Source organism: Phaenicophaeus curvirostris, chromosome 16 (genome assembly GCF_032191515.1).
Source record: "Phaenicophaeus curvirostris isolate KB17595 chromosome 16, BPBGC_Pcur_1.0, whole genome shotgun sequence".
NCBI lineage: Eukaryota > Metazoa > Chordata > Aves > Cuculiformes > Cuculidae > Phaenicophaeus > Phaenicophaeus curvirostris.
Window position 1 is genome coordinate 10,901,742 of NC_091407.1, and position 13,709 is coordinate 10,915,450.

A 13,709-nucleotide genomic window follows, 5' to 3' on the forward strand; every position below is an offset into this window, starting at 1 on the left:
GGAGCCGCCCGCCTGTGGCCGCGGGGCGGGCCGGGAGCGCGGCGCTGCCCGGGAGGCGGCCGGCCGGGGTCCCGCGGCCCCGCCGCAGCCCCGCTCGCCGCATGCAAACCGCGGTGTCGGCGCGCCTGGATTCGCTGGAGTCCCGGGCCTTCCACGCGCTGCTGGTGCTGCCCTATATGTTCTACGTGGGCTTGTTCTTCGTCAACGTGCTGATCCTCTACTATGCCTTCCTGATGGAGTACATCGTCCTCAACGTCGGCATCGTCTTCCTGCCCGAGGACATGGACCAGGCTCTGGTGGAGCTGGGGGTGCTCTCCGACCCCGGCTCCGTGCCCTACGACACGGACGGCGAGCTGGATGTCTTCGAGGGCTACTTGGAGTGACCGCGGGGCCGGGGCCGCAGCTCGGGGACCGCCGCCATGGGGCTCGTCCCCTCCCGCAGCCCCGGGGCCGGGGGGTCGCGGGGCAGGTGAGTCCTGGCCTCGGGGCGCTGCTGCGGGCGCTGGAGGGGCCGGGGTGCCGCTGCCTGCGGGCGCTATAGAGCCGGGGACCGCTATAGGGGCCGGGGTGCCGCTGCCTGCGGGCGCTAGAGGGGCCGGGGTCGCTTTAGGGGTCAGGGTAACGCTGCCTGCGGGCGCTAGAGGGGCGGGAGCCGCTAGAGGGGTGGGTGTAGCGCTGCCTGCGGGCGCTATAGGGGCCGGGGTGCTGCTGCCTGCGGCCGCTGTAGAGGTCAGGGTGGCCCTGCTTGCGGACGCTATAGGGGCTGGGGTACCGCTGCCTGCGGGCGCTGTAGGGGCTGGGGCCGCTATAGGGGTCAGGGTAACGCTGTCTGCGGGTGCTATAGGGGGCTGGGGCCGCTATAGGGGCAGGGGTACCGCTGCCTGCGGGCGCTGTAGGGGGCTGGGGCCGCTATAGGGGTCAGGGTAACGCTGCCTGTGGGTGCTATAGGGGGCCGGGGTGGCTCTAGTGGCCGCGATAACACCGCCTGCGGGCGCTATAGGGGTCAGGGTACCACTGCCGACGGGCGCTATAGGGGCTGGAGCCGCTATAGGGGTCAGGGTACCACTGCCTGCGGGCACTATAGGGGCTGGGGCCGCTATAGGGGTCAGGGTACCACTGCCTGCGGGCGCTATAGGGGCTGGAGCCGCTATAGGGGTCAGGGTACCACTGCCTGCAGGCGCTATGGGGACCGGGGCCGCTATAGGGGTCAGGGTGACGCTGCTTGCGGGCGCTATAGGGGCCGGGGCAGCGCTGCTGCCCTCGTTGCTCCCTCCCAGGCTCGCCCCAAGGAGCGGGTTTCACCGCAGCGATGCTGCTGGGTGTTGTGTTTACAGCTGGTCAACATCTTCGCTAATCCGGCCTTGAAAGCAGCTTTGAACCGAAATGAACACCCACAGTAACATTTATTAACATCCAGAGACCGGAGCCGAGCCAGAAGTACAGCCTAATCAGATGCTCTTTAAAACCTCTGTCTTGAGTAATAACGGACCTACCCAGCTCTGCCCTGTTAATTAGAGCATCGGGGTTTGCTTTGCAATTTATTGTTGTAGTTTTGAGTGTTGTAAGGATTCAGCATTTTAAAATGCTGCAATGCAAGTGGGAAGAAAATCACCATTTCTGGCTAGGACTTTCTGTGCCAAATGTATGTTAATGAAAACATTCACAGTTTAAATTAAAATGTGTCAGAAAATCTGCTAGTAGATTTTTTAGCAAAATATTGTCTGTAGATTCGAAAAGCAGTTCAGGATTCTTTTTTATTTCCTGTCTGAAATTATGGAAATAGGAAATCCTGTTGTAAGGTTATAAACATAACCCTGATGAACATGTTATACAAATACTATTTAACCTCAAGCTATTTTAAGCAGTCTAACTTAAAACAAACCAACCAACCTTCCCTTCATGCAGATTCAAACTGTCTCCTAAATATTTCTCCTCAGATTCTGTATAAAGCAATAGTAGCTAATTTTGGTTTTAATTTAGAAGGAAAACAAGGGAAATTTTTGGTGTTGGAGTAACATTGATCGCACAAACACAGCTGAACAAAGCTTGGTCAAAGGTACTTGGGAGCATAACAGCTGGGGGAACAGGTCTTTGTTGCTGCTGAAGAAAGCCCTCTGCATGTATTTACTGCAAATGAAAGTGTCCATGCCAACGTTTTGTGGCCCATCTAAAGCATCTGGATTAGAATAATTTCTGCTAGAAAAGAAGGTGTGGAGCAGAACTAAACTGCCCATGAAACACTGATGGATACTTCTATGGTGCTTTTCTACTCTCCTCTTTTCAGATGGGCAAATAACACACATGCTCTGTATTCCAGGAAAGAAATTAATAAAAACTAATGGAAATTTAAGCAGTCTTTGTGGCAAAAAGCCCTAGCCATTTCCTCCCTCAAAATACATTTTCCCAAACCCCAAATCTTATTACTCCAACACCACCTAATACAGGAATTAAAAATATTCTTTTAAATCACTTTTTTTGTGGACTAGAATTTGTCATGGTGAGTCGCATGTAGTTTTCAGCAAGACCTAAGGAGAACTACAGATATAGTTTTCCTCAGTGGATTCTTCCTACTACATAAACACATAGTTTGATAAGAGCATGGGGCCTGAGTACAATTATGTTCAGTACAGATAAATGGTCTTAAAATTTTCCTTCATATTAATAGGATAAGCAGCTCTGATATCCTGACTTCTTGATATCCTAGTTATAAAATCATGTAATGGTTCACTTCCGTAAGTAGAAATCAAAATAAAGGTCTTTACAAAGCTCAGAAGTAAGTCTCAGTCTGTACCCACCTTGAGCTCATGGAGTTCTGCACAGGTACCAGCTCCAGCCTTGATCCTTTACTCTGGAACTTTTCATGTTAGATGGTGATTTCCACTGAGAATCAAATCAAAAGTCCCTAAAGTTATTAGAGAGCAAAAAATATATACTTCTACCATGCTTCATCTACTTATTTAATTTTATTTACATGTGTAGCAACCAGGCCACAAATTGTACAATTATTAGCTACCAGGCAAAGACTCAGCATGTCACCATGAAAAGGATTTTGTGTTAATATCCTGGTTTACATGTTAATTCACTGTTCTGTGCTGTTCCTTCTCACTAGTTCCCTAGCAGGACAGGCAGAAGAGGGCCCCAACTTGGAGCTGGGTTTTCTGCTTTAGGAGAAGAAGGAAGGCACTGTAAGGGAAGATATAAATCCCTTGAGTGTCTAGCCTGAATTCTGTACAAGTGTTAATCCATGTTCTCCATGGGCCTCGGGAGGTTTCCCGCCTGCCCTGTTCACTTAGGCCCAGAACTGCTGAGGATTCACAGAACGCTGCAGGAAGAACAGGTCTTAGTTCTACCAGCAGAAGAATACATAGGCGCATACTCTTTGCATTAAATGTCAGAGGAGTGTGCTCCATGTGAGTCACCAGCGCTTACTGAGAACAACCAAAAAGCTATGATTAGCCTTAGCTGAAACCCTGCAGTGTGCTCCTTGCATTTAGGAAGTGATGCTTTGCACATAGGAGGTGAGTGGCATGCATGACAGGGAAATAAAAGGAGGAAATCCCATGAGACCATTCAGCAAAATGGGGTAAGGCTAATTTAGATGTAAAAATAAAAGAGCGTGTGGATCAGAACAGCTCTGTTCTCTCTTGCAGCAAACCCCTCACTTGAATAAACTCAATAGGAGCAAAATTATGTCCAGGTTGCTGAGCATAATTGGTAGCAGAGAATGAAGGTAGACAACTAAGCAGCTCAAAGATGCTTCCCATCTTGTTCAAATGGAGAAATCCACCTGTGTAAACTGAGCAGAATTGATCTATCTTATGTCATCCAGTGGTTTAGTGTGAGTGTGCCAGGTTCCTTCTTATATTTGAAGCCCCCTGGAATAAGGCGATATGAATGTTCTCCTTGTACTTTCTTAAAATTAGATGTGACTCATCACAAAATACTCTAACCAGAAAGAAAATGAGCGAAAGTAATCAATAATGAAAACCGAATAGGAAATACTGGATTTATTTGATCTTCCAGTACAAGCATTACCTTTTTTTTTTTTTCATCAAGGTGAATTGTGGTGAATGTCTTCAGTGAGCAGAATCCAGCACTCAAACTTGTGACTCAGCACTTCTGCTGAATGCCAGAATCTAAATCCTAAATCGATGAAGCAGCTTTACTCGGTAGCTCATCAATGTGGTGCCAACGAGAAATGCAGGCTCACTGTCTGTGAGAGACAGCGTGGACCAGGAGAGAGGGAAATAAGCATGCTGGCCTCCTTCCTGTGTCTGCCACTGGTTCTTCTGTGAGCTTAACTCATGATGAACGACCCATACAGACTCATTAACCACAGCCACAGACAGTCCTAAATGATTTTCATTTGTATATTGAAAAGAGGAGGCAGATCTTAGAAAAAAGTTTTCCAAAAGCTGTTGTTAATAACATGAATTAAAACGAGGCACAGAAAATAAAAAGACATTCAATTTAGAATAGAACTATTCCAGGCCTGAGTATTTAATGTGTTAAAAGCCACAGGCACAAGTGATTTTAAAGAATAATAAAATAGTTCTGTGTTTCTTCCCTACAAAAAACAAGCTTACTGTAGTGAACATGCCTGAATAGATGGCAATAGCCAATTACTGGTTGTAAGCTGTCAAAGGAATTAAGAAACAAATCCAATTTAATTCTTCATGTTTGTTTCCTCTGGAGGAGGGGCAAAGTGACTCTATAGTTCAGGCAGCAATTAGCAATCCTCAAACAGAAGAAGAGAACAACTTGTTTAGCGACATTTAGTTTTATGTTTGGCCAGTCCAACTCTCTGCATTTGTCTCCTTGTAATGACTCTAGTTTATATGGGGTACAACTGTCCCCCAGAATTAAATAGTACACACAAGTGGCTAAGTTTTTCCATTCCTACAGAGAAATTGTCACTGTCTTCCTTCTCCCAGTTGAGTTTTAGCACATTGGTCACAAACTTGGGGAAAAAGCCCCAGCTGAATAGTTTGAATGATGCTCTCTGAGGACGGAAATGTTTCTAATGTATAGAATAAAAAAGGGTAAAGAATAATAACAGCCATCTATGGAAAATAATGGCATAATGGAAAATGATGACATGCACTGAATGATGTGTTGCTGGGTATAGCCATGTACTCTTTGAAGGGCCATGAAGAAAGACACAAGACTTGCTCAGACAGTAGAGCCCAAACAGGCCGTGAGATCTGAAACGCTCCTGCAGAGTCAGGGAACAGACGGTGCCATGAGTGTGTTTCAGTCACCGTGTTTCTTTGGTCCAGCCTGAATTGTAAAGGACAGTGACATCAGAGAGAGAATTAACAAAAGTGTAATAACTGAATTTCTTCTTTTAATGCCAGAGTTACACTCTGAAAGCCTTACTGTTAAGTGCTTACAAGTATCCTTTAGGCTACTGGAAGATTGTGGGTTTGAGATGTTAAGAATATTTGCTGCCTTTTTGTTTTCCATTGCTTTTTGAAATTTTCTGTTAAAAATGAGGTTCACATGAAATTTGAAGGACAGACTTTTAATCAGCTGAATAGAAAGGCAAGATTGCATGTCCTGGTCAATTGTATCATTCACACCCCATTTAATATCTGCCACTACAAATTACAGTCTTGGACTAGCGGCCCTACAGCAATATTTGAAACTTCCATTAGGCATCTTTATCCTTTGCTTTGCTTTGGAGGCCAAACGCATTTTGCTGTGCTGCTTTTAAGTCAGCCTAGACTTAAAAGTCATTCTACAGTGCAGAATATTAACAATTTTCCTGAACTATCTGCTATACATTAAAGTTTTTAGTTCATTTTGGGAAGCCATCAGGTAAGCAACAAAGGAGTAACCCATTACAGCTGCTGTTTCCCCTTTTTCTTAGTTTAAGAGACAGGATTTTGAGCATATGATTACTGCTAGCAGGGTACTGTGGCTGATAGACATTTGACAAAAATACCTCACTGGACACAAGTGTGCTTCTTGTTCCTGTCCTAGCATCCACAGTACGTGGCACATGGGAACGTCTGAAATGTCATGATGAGTCAGACGATGATCACCCAGCTCTGCATTGTGCCTCTGGCAGGGGCAGAGGATGCTCTCTGGGAGAGCATGTGGCCCTCATCAAAATCTGCAGTCCATTCTCTTTGTACTTTCCAGAATCCACAATGGTAGAATAAGGGATGTTAGAGGGCACATTGCCCAGCTCTTCAACAAATGTTTTCCAAACACTCTACCTCTGCCCATGCAATGTTACAAAATCCTTCTGGAGTTCCTTGCTTTCAGTACAGCATCTGGATACCCGAAAGAGCTTTTTTTCCTGCAGTCTTGAAGATTTCTTTGTTCACTCTCTTCTCTGGGTCAGAAACAGCGATGTTGAATAAAAATTGATCCCTGGTGTACCCTTCTACTGACTTGTTTCCTACTCAGCTTTGCTTTCAGTCTTTTAATTTGCTTTCAGTCTTTTAATTTGCTTTCAATCCATAGAGGACTCTTTCCTGCAGTACCACATAAACCTCTTTGCTTTTGGCTTCCTTAATGCCTTTGTTGATAACACAGTATTCCTCAGTCTGTCCGTGCTCAGGCAGAACCCGTGACCATCGCGTTTCATTCTTCAGTCAGACTCTTTGCAGATTTTGTTATGCCTTCTGCACATAAAATGGTGCAGCCCTCCTGCCAGGCAGCCTAACGTACTTTCTAGTGGCCTCTGCTCCAAGCACAGAATGGAAAGAACAAGAGAGAGGCTGTTTTGCCCTGTGGTGGAACGAGAGCCTTTTCATAGAGCTCCTTGCTTAAAGCAGATCTGTTACAGCTCTGTACCACAAACTCCCTTCCCGTTATACAGCCAGCACCTCTACTGTGTAGGGTCCCCTGCCTTCCCACACTGCACGGGAGGCCTGTAACACCTGTAAAGGGGAAGGAGGGAAGAGCTGTTGTTAGAGGTTTGCTCCACGCAGTACAGATCACCTCCTGAGCTGCAGGCGGTCAGGGAACCCATTCTAGGTCTTCTGCACCTCAGCTCTTCTGCAACACAGATCCATCCCCAGAAAATCATCTCCTCTCAGAGCTGCACCGTTCTACGCTATGTTAATTAGTCATCTATAAGATCACAAGACCAAATGGGTACAGTTGCCTAACACTTTCATAATCCACAACTCTGGTTTTACTTAAAGGCAGCTTCTCAGGCCTTGTGTTTATCTCTGATGGTAGTAAAAAATCACCTCTTAATAGCTGTCTGATACTTTGACCCAGTCAAGGCAAATTAGATGAAGTGAGATAAAGCATTATAACCACCATTTATTCCTGTCAGTATGACTAAGAAGTTATGCCAACATGTTATCTACGTCCATAACTACTTACCAGTGGATCCAAAATGCTTTGAACAAAGTGAGTCTGAAAAAGAAAACGAGGAAGTGACCGAAATCAGAGGTTACGACAAACATAGGCAATACATAATTAATACAATTACATAAAAAAATTCAAGTCTAATGAACAGCATCTGGTTAAGAAAATGTAGCAATTTCAAAAATGAGTCTTAACAGGCAGGTTTATTGATATCAAACCTAGCATAAAATGGGCTGCCCCACTGCATGTCGTACCTGTACTTTCTCTTATGAACTGATGTGATGGACTCCTTAGTTGCACCCCCCTCACGCTAATACCTGTTGAAGTTACACTAAGGACTAGTGTGCTCTGACATTGACAGAAACTGTTACATTGATTTCTCCAAAAGGTTTTTCAGGTCTTTACTTCTTGAAGAATTACTATCCGTAATCACAAAAGGTTTTGATTTTTTTTTAAAGTCAATAGCGTGGTGATGTATCTAACATACACCGTGACTGCTCTGTTCATTTTAGTTATAGAGGTTTACCCTGTATTTATGTGTTTTCTTTTAAACAGATTCATTAAACACCTGAAATGGATTATGACCAGGTTAATGGATCAAGTCATGGAAAGAAAATATAGAGATGAAAAGAAGGAGAAGGGGACAACAAGAAGAGTTGTCATCAGACCTTGTCAGTTGTGACTTTTCTGCAGGGTCATTGCCTTCTGAGTGTGCACTAACTGCAGTGATTCACGCACCATACCGGGCTTCCATAGGTAATTCTGGGATGGACTGTATGAAAAATTAATATAAGCTATGTTCTATTATAAAGAAAAAATCAAGATGTTACTCAGATTTGCTAAACTTTTGAATAAATACCATGTCACCCAAGTGGACACGCTCTACATCCTGCTTATACAAGTTTTACAATCACACATTGAAAACTTTACCAGCCAGTAGTTCAAAGACAGGTCTCTCTCAGGGGAAAACATGCAGGAGTGATTGTAAGGAGGTTCTGTTCAGGGCAGTATTATGGCAAGAACTGTGCTAGTAAGATATTTTATTTAAATTGTGAGTTTTGAAATAGATCGGAGAGTGGATTTTATATAAGTCAAATGGATTCATTATCTAACACAGGATACTTTGCACATTGTTTAAGCTTATGTTCCTATGTACAGATGTGAAAGCAATACAATAAAGACTTACCTTTTCCATGAAGAAGTTACAGTCATGTGTTGGAGTTCTTTTTTCAGTCTGAATGGAAAATAATTTAAATAAGCATTCCAGAAAATTCCAGTTTTCCTACAGGCACCTGGAAGTAGTTCCAGACTGTTGAAATGGCCAGCACGTAGGAAATCCTTCTCATGAACAAGTTGAAAAATCAGAGCTGAAATACCAGGAACTGTGGTGGGAGGGAACCCCCTGTTATTGAGGGCAGGTATTGTACTGGGTTTGCCTCATGCTCATTTTTAGGAAAGTCTAATTTTCATAACTGTGCAGTTGTTAAACCAAGCTGATGTATCAAGAACATTTCAGATAAAAGAACTGAAAACATTTGTTGTGAACTCTCTCTTATGTCTGTCCTCTGCAGTCTGTGTCTCTACCATCTGTTCCCAGCTCTGTCTTTTAGATCCACACAGATGGTGTCATGAGTCTCTTGACAGCCAGTACAAGGAAACAAGAGGGTGACAGTTTAGATTCCTCTTGAAACAGCGACTAAAACTTGCACATCAGAATGTTTTTTCCTAATACTCTCAGTGTGTTGCACTCAAATGACATCAACTCCTAGTGCAGCAGAATTAACTCCCAGTCCCCAAAATTCTGTGCCCCAACTGCAATTTTCAGCTGCTCCTGTGAGAGGTGAAGCACTGTCATTGATCTAAGTAGCTGTTCTCCAAGACAGGTTCCATCCGATATAGTTTGGGGCTTTAAACACTGACAAGTACTTTGCTCTGTACAATCCCTGGCCTGCAGTTGAGGGATGAAGTTGCTTAGGGCACAATATTCTAGCATGTAAATGTACATTTATGGGACTAAATCCACATTTAGGCACCTATATAAATAATAACTACGTTTAAAACCTTGTTAGTCTTGTTTTCACCTCCCCATTTGGTACTAACACAAGAAAGACTGAATTTTGCCACTGAAGGCAGCATTTCTGCTGCCTGCATAATTAGAAATTCATACTGGTCACAGAGGTGGCTTACTCCAATTTGGCAGGTCACACGGATGCCATTTTAAGAACATTGTTCAGTTTCATTTCCCTGCAGGAGGTTTCTGCCACACGACACAGATCAAGCAATACAAATTCCACTAAGCAATTCACTTTGGAGATTCTGAATCATACATCAAGATGTCAGATTTCTCAGAACAGCTCAGTTTCGTACATTTAAAGGATAAGAAGAGTACTCAGATTATGGGATCTGACTGCTGTCATAACCATCCTTGGCATTTTAACAAGGCTGCTTTGACAACAAAAAGAACAGGGGCATGAAAAGAGTAACATTTTTCTCATCCTGAAAGATTTTTTAGAACACGGATTTGATCAGAACAGCTTTTTTTAGGGTATCCAGTGAATTCAGTCTTCCATACAGCAGGCACTCATTTGACAAAAGCCTATCAGGGGAGCTTTGTGCCTCAAGAACCATCCAGACTTTGAGCCTTGATTAATTTTAGAACTTTTAACTGCAAAAGGTCTGAAAGGACGAAAAATACTTTTTGTTGTCACTAGCAGGCAGCTTCAGCACTTCTATATCTTTCTGGACTTACATATATATATTATACATCCTGGATTTACAGTCTGTCAGTAGGCATTGCAAGATCCCATCTTGTGAAGAAAAAAACTATTTCTCCATTTCCAGATGACTGAACTGGCAAGTGCCAGCAGGACCAACGTGGTGATCTTTGTTAACCTACAATAAAAAACCCTGTGCCATGTCATTATGTTTGGAAGCCAGCAGTAGTTTTATAATGTTCCCAATAGAAGAATCAAAATAATTTCCAATTTAAAAGCTCTTTAAAGAGGAATACTCAGTTTTATTAACACTTTAAAAAGATATAGAAAGACAACCAAAATGCTGTATCACAATTTACAATCTGTACATTAAAAATATACATCTTCCACTAACTCACAGAACTAGAGCAGCAGTGCACCCTACATGATTTTATCAGTCCTGACAGGGCCCTGCAACCTTCAGCTGCCTGTGTAATATTTAGCAGATTCTCAGATTCAGTCACAGTGAAGTGCAGCTGCAGAAGAGATCCCTAAGGGGGCATTTGTCATCCAAAGCTTATTTAAGGGAAGCCAAGACAAGGGTTTACTGTAGATCTGCATGGCTGGAATGCTGCAGGCTGATGGGAATATCACACACAATTCAGGTCAAACTACCTCCCATTCAAGCAGCTGAAAGAGGAGCATAGATGAGATTTTTTTTTTCCATGATTCTGGCTAGAGAGAAGAACCTTGCAGATGGTGTAGAAAAATACTTCTTTCTAGTTAACAATCATATTCTCCACAGGGTTTTTCCACCTTACTCTCTTCTACTATTTCCTTCACATACTATGCCTGGTTCCCTGCTCTCCTTTGATTAGCAGAAACAAACTAGACCTACCCACCTACCATCCTTCCTACCTTCTTTAACTTGCCTGCCTTCCATCCCTGCTGACAAGATTCTGCAGGTGCTGAAACTTTAGCCAAGAAGTATAATTAGCTGGAAAGAACATAAATATTATGGTTTTGAACTGTTTAAATTGGGGACTATTTTAAAAATGAAGTAACAGAGTATTTGAGAGGTTAGTTGAGGGATTTCAGTTTGCATAGATCCTTGGGTCAGTATTGTCAGTACTTCCTAGCAGGAGACTTCAAGGGGGTTGTTGAACTAACCATGAAGTAGAGACCTCCTTTGGCAACTCACAACATATCAAATACGCCTGGCTTTTCCCATACCTTGTGGTTTTGTGTCTCCAGACTCTATCTGGACAGGGAACCAGAATGCTAACCCTGACAATTGTCTCTGTACGAGTATAAGTTCTCTCCGCATGCACAGAGCTGAAATAAAAGAAAAGAGGAGACAATTGGTTTGCTATTGCAGTCAGCAGGACCAGTATTTGGCCCACATTTTGCTGAGAGCAGCGGCACAGACACGTAATGCTTTGAAAAATGTTATTGTCTGTCATTGCCTAGTTATTCATAGCTCTGTAAAAGAAGGCCATGTAAACCATACAGAGTAGTGATTTCACCGTCAAGTATAAAATCAATGCTTATACATTTATGCAGCCACCTGCAAGTGAGAAACAAAATTCCAGTCCAGGTATAGGAATTTAAAGTTCTTACTTGAGAGAGAAAAAAAAAAACCTTTGACAATTGTAACTTCTAGGATTTTTGTGCAATAAATTGAAGTTATTTGAATGCATTTGGATTTCTGTGATAATGTCAGAAAAATCCTTAATAGATTCCCACCGTTAATTTTCCCTTCTTACTTCTTTTTTTTTTTTTCCCCTCCAGTATTTTTGAAGGATTCTGTAACAACAAAGTGATAGAAAGTATCTTTCTGTCTCTTCAGATAGCACTGGTGATTACCATAAGGACAAGAGTCGCTTCTAGATTCTTGTGGAAAATCTTACAATATCAGACTGTTTTCTAAGAATGATCATTCTTATTCATGCTCCTGACTCTAATGCTTCAAAGTCAGTCCAGACAGACCGGGGAGATTCATAACATTTTGCTTTGCAAGTCCAAAATCATCAGACTGAATTTGGTCACAGTTACCATTGACACCATGAAACAATTAGGTTTGATCTGTCTCTGCTTCAGATGTCGCAGGTCCAGCAGCTTGCAGTCTGCTCTGATGAACTGATGATGGAATTCTACGCCATCCTGGTGATTGCTGGTCACCTTTAATGGTGGTAACAACATCCAGATGCTCTTTTAATCTTTGAAAACTTGATATTGCTTAACTCTTCATCACTTCAGTAGGAACACAACGGGGTCTTTGAAGAGCATTTTAAAATGACCTTTACAAAATTGGAACTCCATCATTCACTCACTTCAAGCATCACTCAGAAGCTTCAAATGTGAATCTTTTTTTCATATTGCAACTATAATGAAAATCAGCCACTGGTTTATAAAGCAGCAAGAAGACAGGAAAACAGAGGGCACCTTCCCCTTGTCTTTATGTTACCTGTGAAACAATGAAAACAGAGTATTAGAAGTATGCCCATCAGTTCAATCACCATTAACATCACCAAAACCATACATTTGATGTGCTCTGAAAACAGAGAACAGTAGCTCCGTAACCTCAGTGCTAATGAAGAAGAATGTTTCCTCACATATTCAGATACTGCCCTAATGTGGTAACCGGTGCCAAAAGCATGTGCTGCAAACATGAGAGAACAGTCACGGAGGGAGATGCAAGCAGTTGCTTATGCAGAGGTGTATTAAACACATCTTTTTCTTCGTGTGAAAGTTGACCAGTGTCCAAGAATCACTGACTTTCATATCTACATTCCTCTATGTCAAGAGGAAAACTGAGGTCATTTGGGAGCTGACCCACATGCTCAGAGATTGCATGCTCCCCGTGAATGACAGACACAGGAGGTCAGAGAAAGCTTTGCTTTTGTAAGGTTTCCAGACAGTGTTCATTCCCGCTACTGTCTTCTTTCCTGAGTAGGTGTGGTTATTCAACAACACAAAGAGTTAGTTGTACCGTAGGTCATTAAGGATCACTACCATTTTTAACTGCTGCTGTATAAAGCTGGTCTGTGCAGCTAGTGTGGCACCTGAGACTTCTGCAGCCTGTAGCACCATATACGCAGCCCAGTCTACATCTTTTATTTTAAGAGCAAGAGGAAACACATGGCAGAAAACTGGAGACAGAAATCCTACACAAAACCCTAACTTCCTGAGACTCCTTCAGTCCAGGAGCATCAAGACAGTCAGATCCTAGGGATCATCAGCAAATTGCTAGTAATGCACTTATTTCAAGGATCCTTGAAACTGCACAGGCAGAATCAATGAAGTAAAAGTGTCTGCCTGTGGCTAAACCACACAAACCAGAACGAGAACAAGGAATGCAGGAATCAGTGGTTTGCTCTGAGTACACAGGGTACAGCTTCATAGTGAGACAGGCAGCTGTTGAGGATTTGCATTTAAAGAAAAAGTGAAAGGACTTCCTAAAAAATCAACACAAAACAAATTCTAAGGAATACAGAACTCATCTAGTAACCATGAGAAGTCCACAAAGCTATTTAGTTTTCTGAATGGAAAAGAGAAGGTAAGAAGGCCAGCTGCCAGCCACGGAACTGGGCTGAATGAGGAGCCCTAGCAGAAGTTCATTCTTATTGGTGCAGCACTTGCAGTCTGCTAGTGCTCCTGCCAGGGAGATGGGGAGTGCAAGGG

At 43.1% G+C, this 13,709-nt stretch overlaps 1 protein-coding gene across 2 annotated transcripts; it reads left to right on the plus strand.

Annotated features, from left to right (window-relative positions):
- The first annotated feature begins 55 nt into the window (after nucleotides 1-55).
- DEXI (Dexi homolog) lies at nucleotides 56-8,547 on the plus strand. Of its 2 annotated transcripts, none has more exons than XM_069869923.1 (2): nucleotides 56-469; nucleotides 7,888-8,547. In XM_069869923.1, exon 1 carries the CDS (start codon nucleotides 102-104, stop codon nucleotides 381-383), a length of 282 nt encoding a protein of 93 aa, XP_069726024.1. In that variant the 5' UTR covers nucleotides 56-101; the 3' UTR covers nucleotides 384-469; nucleotides 7,888-8,547. The 2 variants fall into 2 exon arrangements, with proteins under 2 accessions (XP_069726024.1, XP_069726025.1); XM_069869924.1 differs by lacking the exon at nucleotides 7,888-8,547 and adding an exon at nucleotides 1,335-1,694.
- Nucleotides 8,548-13,709: the final 5,162 nt, after the last annotated feature.

What these genes read in the sequence shown, in the direction of transcription:
- DEXI (XM_069869923.1), top strand. Translation starts at nt 102, where the DNA reads ATGCAAACCGCGGTGTCGGCGCGCCTGGATTCGCTGGAGTCCCGGGCC.